This window comes from Rhododendron vialii, chromosome 2a (genome assembly GCF_030253575.1).
Source record: "Rhododendron vialii isolate Sample 1 chromosome 2a, ASM3025357v1".
NCBI lineage: Eukaryota > Viridiplantae > Streptophyta > Magnoliopsida > Ericales > Ericaceae > Rhododendron > Rhododendron vialii.
The window spans coordinates 23,862,066-23,872,450 of NC_080558.1; the positions used below are offsets into that span (position 1 = coordinate 23,862,066).

General features: G+C 38.9%; 1 protein-coding gene across 1 annotated transcript; it reads left to right on the forward strand.

Moving 5' to 3' along the window:
- Window positions 1–2,058: 2,058 nt before the first annotated feature.
- On the forward strand, window positions 2,059–4,373 carry LOC131317328 (uncharacterized). The gene is made up of 3 exons (XM_058346886.1): window positions 2,059–2,080; window positions 2,188–2,255; window positions 4,158–4,373. The coding sequence occupies exons 1-3, from the start codon at window positions 2,059–2,061 to the stop codon at window positions 4,371–4,373; spliced, it is 306 nt and encodes a 101-aa protein (XP_058202869.1).
- Window positions 4,374–10,385: the final 6,012 nt, after the last annotated feature.

Sequence of the window (10,385 nt, forward strand, 5' to 3'; positions counted from 1 at the left end):
GCATGATAAGCCTTCTCTTGTTGTAATGAGAGGGATACACACTAGGTACATAACTGAAGTGCAATCCGCGACAACAAGAGAAAGTGAGCTCATGGGACAGGGCATAGCTAGCGGTTGGGGAGGAAAGATCCCGCGGAGGAGATCTTAGATTACACGACAAGTTAATGGATAGTAATAAACTGATTATGTGGAACAAACTCTGTGTTACTTTTTCGCACTATTATTATCCTGTTGCATGCTAACTGTAAAGTAAGAAGGGTAGTTGGGTTGGATTATACTTCGGGGTGAACTTGTTCACTCAGGTACGGATTGCCTGGCTTCCGTGCCAGATTTTGCAGATAATCAAGAAGAGACACCAAATCCTGAAGGTGAACAGTTTTATGCGGAAGAGAACCCAGAGGTGGGAGCTAAGCCAGAATATGCTTGGGATCCGTATCAAACTTAGAAGATGGACCTGTTATTTGGTTTAGTTTATTACCACAAAGACTATTTTCAGTATTTCTACGATAATTTGTAATAGACGAAACCTTAGGGTATTATCCGGTTTGGATTTTGAATTTTAATTCAATAAATTTTTAGAAATCAGTATTTAAAACCTCCGATTTTATTTTCAAAAATCGGGGCGTTACAAGATCTATTTATTTTGAGGGATCGGATGCCGGAGAAAACCAATTGGGGGTCAAAATATCTTAGGGGTCACTAAGTTGAATATGTTTTTGCAACCCTCATATGATCCCGATCCAATCTCTTCTTTCCGCACAAAAGCGACGAGATTGTTGGAAACTGGCTCCTTTCAACCATGACGACAGTGTTTCTTCGAATCGAGCAATACCTGAGTACCATTCACTCAATTTCCATCTGCTATCTAAAGTGTTCTTACCACATGAAAAAGGAAGAAACTTTAGCATCAACGAAGTGTGGGCAGAGGAGAAAAAAAAAATTGCAGCTTTTCTATCGGCCTCATCTTATTTCTCTATAAAAACAAATAATTAGTGTTCCAGTTTTCTATTGTCTGAATGTATAAATAGTTGCAGTTTCTGAGTGATTATCTTGATGGGTTACGTTGGAGGGATGCAATCGAACGGGGGAGGTGGCTTTTTTGTGGTTGGAAGAGTAATAAGGACCCCAAAACGGAAGGAAGTGGGTTTTATGGTGTTGGAAAAGATTGGGGCAGCAGTATAGCTAACCTGTAGTCGCCTAGTCGGAGTAGTTTGCATTGTGCTATGATAGTGATGATTGGTGAAGCCGAGGGAAGAAGTAGCATAGAGAACAAAATTGAGTTGCTCTGTAAACAATGAGAGGAGCGAGAGAGAGAGAGAGAGAGAGAGAGAGAGAGAGAGAGAGAGAGAGAGAGAGAGAGAGAGAGAGAGAGAGAGAGAGAGGAGGGGAGCATGAATTGACTATTTGACTAACAGGGCTATATTTGTCAAAAAAACATAAGTTGTTGTGGCCTTAAGAAAAAGGCCTCGTGGCATTATCGCTGCCCATACTTTTATGCACAAATCTTTTCTGTTTTTTTTTACTCATGCACCTTTATCTATTAATTAGACGATGTTAGCATGACCAGATTGGCATTTGCCTATGGAGTTAGTTATGTACCGAAAATATTTATCAGCAACAGAAGATTAATACTACTATCTTTCTAAAATATCTGATATTTTGTGCTAATTTCTCTCCCTCATAGTATATCGATTATAATTGGATTAGTTCTTGAATGCAATAATTAATTGTTTTAAACGTAATGGAAGAAGAATGTACTACTACTTTCGGGGTTTTTTTTTTTTTCATTTTTTCTTTTCTTTTACATACTTCTTAAAAGGACAAAAACAAGGAGAAGATTGAAAACAACTTTGCGCTTTCCAGATTAATTGGCGCAACAAGCGGGTATTATTTGCCAGGAATATTATCTCAGTTTTGATTTCCTTCGACTTGAAAACAGGAAATTATGTTCAAAACCAAACAAGTTGCACTAGCTTATCCAATTTAATTTCTATATATGGGTGATCTTAGTTACACAGTTTGTTTCCATAAACTGGTAAAAATCTCAACAATAATACTATGGCGATCACATTTGGTGATCGTATTTTGAAATACCATGTGAATTGTCTTTAATGTATTGGTGAAACGGAGTTTCACCTGTTATGTTATTTTCTAATGCTAGAATGACAACTCACGTGGTATCCTCAGCATTGTCATCAAATGCGGTCATCGTATCATTGTTGAAACGTGAATATGTAGTGCATGGGGTGGAATCAGTTAGGTCATTTCTTTTGTTTTTTTATCATAGGTCATTTCGTATTCAATCCTTGATTTTTCTTTGAGACACAAGTGTTGAGAAACAACCTGACTACATCTACCGATGATAGTGCACACCCTGGCACGCAGGGTCCGCTTTATGTCCCGCACAGATGATCCAAGCCATTCAATAATTAAAAAAAAATATGAGTTTCTGTAATCTGAATGAAATCTGAAAGATTGGATCAGCACCTGCACATATCTAATTAAGCTAATTTTTCATGGGTCCACTTTAGGAGGAGTTCGATCGGTTTGTGCATTATTTGTGGAAAATTAGTATACTCCTAAAAAAGAGATAGTGATGGCAAAATAGACCGATGGAAACTGACAAGGAAGAAGTTCCTTGAAGGTTCAAGAAATCAACTTGACCGTCCAGATTTTTCAATTTTTGGGTCATCTGGACCGGGTTCATTTTGATAACCACAGCCGTTTGTTTTGTAATTATAAATCTTGTTTCGAGTATCAGTCACATAAAAAATAAAAAATAAAACATCTCGATAGGATATTGATTAATGGAGTATGATTCTGAAACATTGTTAAAAGAGCAAAAGGATACACTGGATTTCAATCTTTTATATCTCTAGATAACTATATGATTTGATCTTTTTTTTCGACATCCAACTAACTTAATTTTCGACATGATGTGAGCTTCACGATGAGCTATACAAAAAGAATGAATCCTTTTTATTGAAATGAGTTCGGAATAAACCTGAAAGTGACAAAACTTGACAGATTCAATCGGTTTTTTTCTGAAACCGCTGAGGATCCTCCTCCAAATAAAAATGTCATGCCTCTAGCCTACACCCCATGGCTGTTTGATTTCCCTTAGGTGATCTTGGAACCAAAAATAGACGATAAAATACGCAGTACTCTTCTAGAATGTGGATATCGATCCATGGTGATGGTCTCCAACGGTTATTAGTTATGTCAGTCTTAAATTCCCTTCAATTACCTAATCCAACTGTATATATACGTATAAATTAAAGTTGTGGTTCATCAACAGTTGCATAGGGATAATCAACGAACCGGGTACTTTTCCTTTTGTTTGTTTTCAATTTTTTTTTTTTTAAGTTTTTGTTTAATTTGTGCCAAGTTTTATGAACTACTCCCTCCATCCCTTTTTAAATGTCCTGCTTCGTAATTCCAACTTATTAAAAAGACATCATCATTATACCTTTTACATCAACTTTTTCCTCCACTTTCCCTACTTGCCCATCATCATTACACTTTTACTCACTAACTTTTCAAAATGGAATCTACTTTTAGGGACAAAATAGACAATATACTAACTTTTACCCACTAACTTTACAAAATGGACACTTATTAAGGGACAGCCCAAAATAGAATACTGGACTCTAAAAAAGGGACGGAGGGAGTAATAAAATAAATTAAATAATTACGACTAAAAGAAAATATATATACTCCTTCCATAAAGCTGAAACATAGCTAGGAACGACTATCTTTATTGGAGAGAGAAAACCCATAATAAATCGGACTCCTAATTCCTATGAGCAAAAAATGAAAGATGGATAAAAGGAAATGGAGGGAAGATGATATGATCACATTAGGGACATAGGTGTTGTTTGATAAAACTGAAACTGAAGCTAAAAAAATAAGTACTGAAAGCTGAATACATAATTTTTTAAGCTAAAAAGTTGTTTGATGAAAATATATATACTGAATTAAAAAATAAGTATTGAATTAATTTTAGTTCAATTAGTTATAGTGATTCTCTTTTAATTTTACTAATGACCACCATTTATTTGTTGTGGTGGTGGTGGTGTGTGGGGGTGGGTGTGGTCATGTGGTGGTGGTGGTGGAGTGATGGTTGTGGAGCGACAGGATCAGAGTGTTTGTGGTAGTGGTGGAGTGATGGTGGCGGTGGCGGTGGCGACGGCAACGGCAAAAGCAAAGGCAAAGGCAAAGTGTTTTGTGGTGGTGGTGGTAGAGGTGATAGTTGTAGTGGTGTCGGTAGTCATGGTGGTAGTGGTGGCAGTGGAGTGTTTTTGGTAGTGGTAGTGGCGGGGGCAGAATGTATGAGGTGGTGGAGGAGTGATGGTGATAGTGGTGATGGCTAAGCTAACAATGATAGTGGTGGCGGTGTGGGGAACTCATAAATTCAAAGCTACCTAATTTTTATTAACTTCTTAGCCTACGTTTTGAGAGGCACTTAATCTTTTAAATAATGTAAAATGTGATTATCAAACCTACTTAATCACTTTTACTCAATTCATTCAGTTTTAAGTGTTGAATTTGTGTTATCAAACAACCCTTAATCGATAGATTTCAAGAACGAATAAAAGAAAACAATAGGAAGGAAGACCACCAAATAGAGAAAGAGTGACGTTCCAGTACAAGTTCAGCTCGAATGAGCATTCTAAAAAGATATCCATTTTATGACTGTCATAACCATCTCCAGCATACATAATTAACAGCTAGAAATATCCTCTTTTTTTTTTTTTTTTATCACATGATAGCGGGGTGAGTTAGGTTAGCACAAGGGGAGTCCAGCAACTTTCCATAGCTCCGGACCCCAACCGCCCCCAAGGGGGCTCAAACCTCCGCCTCCTGTAAGGAGGGGAGGTTACCAACTGCACGGCAGCACAAGGCAATGGAACCTAGCAATATCCAGTTTCATTACAGTTTTCTATGTGCACCTTTCATCCCCAAACCAAAAGATTAAACAGGTTGGACACGACACAAAAGGGTTCAGTGATCAACTCTCAATCCATGAAAACTCAATAAGCACAAGCACACGACAACAAATAAACATAGAATGAACACCAGCTATTCCCGCTTTTCAGAGCTAACGAGGATCCTCGAAAATCCATCATCAGAAATTACTCATAACCAGAAGCACCAAAAAAACAACCGCATGCATGTCTCGACTAAAGCAACAAAAGTTGTGATTCTGTCTTTACCCCACCAATTCATAGAGCTTTGTTTCGACAAAACAATAAGAGGATTACATAAACAAGTTGGGCCTAGAAGCCTTGTAGTTGGTCTTCAGCTTCCTAGACGGTGGCCTAACCTTCTTGTACACCAAGGGGAACTTGATTTTGGAGTTGTGAAACTGCTTTGTGCTCTCCCTCTTGCAGAGCTTTGCTGGGACAGTAGCAATTTTGATGATCTGGATACAGTGGTGGTGGACCATGTGGTGGGAAGCCATTTCAGTGTACATATGCTCAACTGCACCATTCAGAGTAGTGTCACGGTACTCCTGAAGTGATTTAAGAAACCAAGAACAACCAAACCGTTTTGGCATCTAGCCAATGGATTGCCAACAACGTACCAGTACCACTATTTTATCCTAACTTGAAAGGACCATCACCTTAGCATGATCAAATACCCCCAGAGTTCATTCAACTGTAGTTGAACTAACAACATAACCATATTTGTAACTATTTCTTAGCAAGTGACATACATATTGGCCAGCAAAACACAACTGGCAATCGAAAAATGTCAAAATTGAGAAAATTGCTCACAATGAGTTGAGATCAAAGACTTACAAACAGTTCGATGAAACACATAAATGATTTCAACATCCAAAGAGAGAATGAAATGTACCACATCAGGAAAGGTTCATCAACTTTAACGATGATCTTTGAGCGGGTGCTATGCTTAGAGAACATCAAAAGTGAATTACTCCAAATAACCACTATCTATGTTACACAGATCCCCCATTTGAGGGAAGTACCCGAGTCGACACGACAGGACACGGGTACCGGTGTGAGATCTGCACCAAATTCTCCCCAAAAAAAAAAAAAATTGGACACACATTAGCAGGAGGAAGAGGATGAAGAACTAATAATAAGAAGGACGAGAGAGAGAGGAGTACCAACGCCGCTGCTCTTTGTCACCACTGACAAAGCAGTTGCTGCTGCTGAGATTCCTATCTTCATTGTATAGAACTATTGATAGGTTTTAGGGTTTATTAAAAATGTAAGGCATGGGCTGTTTCTTTGTTTGGTTTGGGTCATTTAAGGCTCTGGACGGACCAGGGGGGCGTGCTGTCCCTGGGAGGGACAGCACGGTGCTGTCTCGGGGCGTAGGGCCCACTCCGGTCTCACTCTGATTGATCAGAAACTTTGTAAAGCTCATCGAGTTAAACAAGTGTGCAAAAAATCAGCTCTATCGGATATTATTAAATACTGAATCGGAACACCTTTATCTTGAAAAAAATGGATCCGAAACACTAGATCATACCCACTGGAACCCATTATTCCCAAGTTATGTGTGTTCCAATCAAATACTTAATAATATTCGATCAAGTTGATTTTTTGCATACTTGTTCAACTCGAGGAGCTCTATAAGATGAACGTTTCTGATCAATCAAAATAAGACCAGAGCGGGCCCACAACTCGGGACAGCACGCCCCCCCTGGTTCCTGAGGTTGTTGCCTCTTTATTTTATAGCCCTTTGTACAAAAGCTTACTTGAAGCTTTGTATTTCTCAATTAGTAGGCCTAAAGACATCTCCTTTATTAATGGGCCATAAAGACATGTGTTTACCCTTTACTATTTAGTACTTTTTTTTATTTGTGCTAGAATGAATAAAATTTCAAATTAAATGATGATATTTTGGAAAATAATTGCGTGTGTGTGTGTGTGTGTGTGTGTATAATATAGATAGATATTCAGCAGATCCCCGTACCCGTATGGCCGTATCCAAAATCAGATACATATCCCAGAATCCTCTATGTTCAACTTTGAGGTGTCCGACCCTTAAATATGTACCAACACCTAATTCATGTACCCGTGTCCGTGTAACCAGTGTTCTAAATGGCTTCACGTACACGTACCCATGTCCGTGTAACCACTGTTCTAAATGGCGCTCAGCGCTCGTCGGGCAGCAACCCACCGCCAAGCGCCGAGGCGCCACCAAGCACGTTTAATATTTTTTATTAGAAATATAATCCATCAGTGTCATACTCTCAGTCATTGCAGATGCCATATCAACAGATTAACTCAGTCTATATTTCGAGGATCCCGTGCACTCTGGTTGGCTAGCAAAAAATCAATTACAGGCCCAGGTGTTAAGATCATAGTGGTAGATACATCTGCACAAATTATTGCAATCAGCACTGAGCAAGTAACAGACAAAGGGCAACTCAGCAAGTGACAGTAAAAGGGCAATTTGTTGCAGCTAAAGAACTGAGTGGAATCATACTCATATTCCGTGACAAACCATCACGAGTTGGGTGACAGCTACCATGGAACCCCCGACAGCCAGTCACACCTCCTCCAACATCAGTTAAATTTCTGGAGTCGCCGTGAAAGAAAGACTGCCTCACCAAAAGGCAACCCATGAAATTTCAAAGCCATACTTTCAGTTGGTATGAAAAGCATGGTAAGGGGTTGAAAAGTTATAGGAGAAAAACAAAGGAGAATATGAAGTACCTGTTAGCTGCTTGCTGCCTCAATATAATATCAAGCACTCTCAGTGCATCTCAACTTTTTTCTGCTTTAGCTCCTTGGAGAGCAAGGGATATGGACTTCAAAGGTATTTTTGCAGCATAACCAATTTCAACAGTGAAAGAGTTTGACTGGAAAGAACGCTTCAACCTTTTGCTAACCTCACCAGGGCTCCCACTGTGAGCTGGGATGCCACTGCAGTAACAAAGCCATATAAGCCCTGGGGTACCATTTTAGTCTTGAACTAAAATTAGCATGCAGTATAACTATTCAACTGTACAATACAATCATAAGATTTACTGTTTTGGACTCCTCAATTACCACTGCCAACTGTAACTTGTTTTGTGGAAGAGGCCCCACTATGTACAAACTTTTCTCTCCATCGTATGCAAACTTCTTCTCACCAAGTTCAAAGGAGTATGTCTGGTAAGGTTTGTCAATGACTTTAATCCCAATTCCCTTGCTCTCACTAGCTCTCTTATCTTCAGAATTATTTGAAACCTGCATGTATCATATAGTGCAATAAGTGTAGCATAGTACAAGTGGAGGCACACAAAAAACAAAATTCAAAAGGAGCAGATGATAATTAACATACACGGCACTGATAAAGCATTTCATCCGGGTACTTGACGGAAACTTTAAAGTGATTTGCCAACAACGAAATGCGTCTCCCAGTACTACCAGACCCTGGCCTACTGATAAGAGAATGCTTCAAGGAATCCAGGGTTTAATTGGTGGTGGTGGAGATCCAATCAACCCTTTCTCCATCTGTTACTCAAACAATGCACAAAAGGAATCTAACACCATCCAAAAAGGAAGCATAATACTTAGCATAAACCAAAAACAGCAAATAAAACACCAGAAGAGCAATCTTCTCGGTGGTCTCTCAAACTAAGTCCAGCCCTGAAGAAAACGAAGTGGTGAGCTCCACAGATGTTCTCAAATGATGCCATCCTAATGCTTGATTGATGTCTATTTGAAAGCCAAGAATAAAATCACCAAAGAAAACAACGTTACCAATTTACAGAGGGGAAAAAATATATTTATGAAAACCTTCTTTTTACCAACTGAACTGCTTAGAACCAGCTATCAACACAAGTTACGGCCAAAAAGTCAGTGTAAAAAGAAACAACCTGTCATTTCGTTTAAAAAAATTGTTGAACTATGGTACTTTAAAAGCTCATACAAATCAAGATACAAGTCCGACTGTAGTTGAAATCTCCAGAAAAGAACTATCATGTATCTAGTTTCAAAGATAGAGACCCTTTTCATCATGTCATGAAATGCAAGTGTAACTAAAATTAAAAGAATAGGCACAAAGGTTCCACTTCAACATTCACCGAAAGTTTAAATTAACCACCAACGCACCATAACACAACATAAATCCTAACAGATCTCAACTACAAAACACACGCAAACCTAATAACTAGTATCTTCTCCAAATCAATCCAAGTAAACCTGACACAACTAATATCAAATATCAAATTCTTAAGGTCACCTAAAAATCTAGAAATATTCCATGAAGGTTCCATCTTTCCGAGGACTGCGGCCGTATTTATGTGGGGCCACTACCAATCTGCTGTACATCAAAGCCAGACAGATTTTAACACATCGAACTTTCCAAGGAAACTAGTTTGCTTTATTATGAACTAAGAAACGTTGAAATCCCAGTGTGGCATGCAGCCAAAAGCAAAGACGCTAGAAACAGATGTTGGTAACATGACTAGAATGCAACTCCCTACAATTTCCTCATTAGTTACTCTTCTTAATCATTGGGCATAAATGTATTTACCAAAGAGGATCTTTTAAAGACATGAGGGGCTAGTTTAGCACCTATGAGATGAGGTAAATCCAGTAGCTTTTGGAGATTTTAGCTCCTACATATTGTCTATACAAAACTTTTCCAAGCTTAGACAGCAATTTTTAGGTACCAGCCCATCTTAGGACAAGACACATATTAGAAGCTGGACAGATCTTACTCTCTTTTTTTTGCCATTCTTTAAATCTAATCTACTCTATACTAGGAGACTTGGGGAGGGGGATGGGTGCTTACGGGAATTGAACTCTGCCCATGTGCATGGAAGTATAAGGGAGGCACCAACTGCACTCCACTCCACTCCACTTGCGGACGGATCTTATTGTCTGTCACATATTGGTGAAAAGCATCCACAAAAGGTGGGAGTTTTTGCTCCACTAACCAATGACACTTGCCATTGATTGTGCCCTGAAGAAAAAAAGTTAAAGTATCAGAAATCATCATTTTGAAATACTAAATGAAAGCTGACCCTCCATTTCCACGTCGCAGTGTAGTGGTATACCAGAAATAAGTGACATCGGACGGGGAAAAAGCAGACACACAGTTATGTTTGATAGAAAAGAAGGGAAACGAAAAATTGTGGCTTTCTTTTCCTGGTAGGCGTGTGTGAATTCTATTACCAGGACAAAAAATTACAATGAGGCCAGCCCTGAAAATTGCCTTCTCCTCCTCCTTCTGCAGTCCCAGATCTCTCTCTGTATCACACACACAATTGTTCTAACTGTTAAGGAGTTTGAGTTGTATAATCCTATTCATCAATTGTTCTAACTGTTTTTCGTTTAAGCTATTTGCTCCATCATTTTAGTTCTTGACTCGTGTGCTCTCCAGTACACTTTGAAAAGAGGCGGGAAACCCTTTTT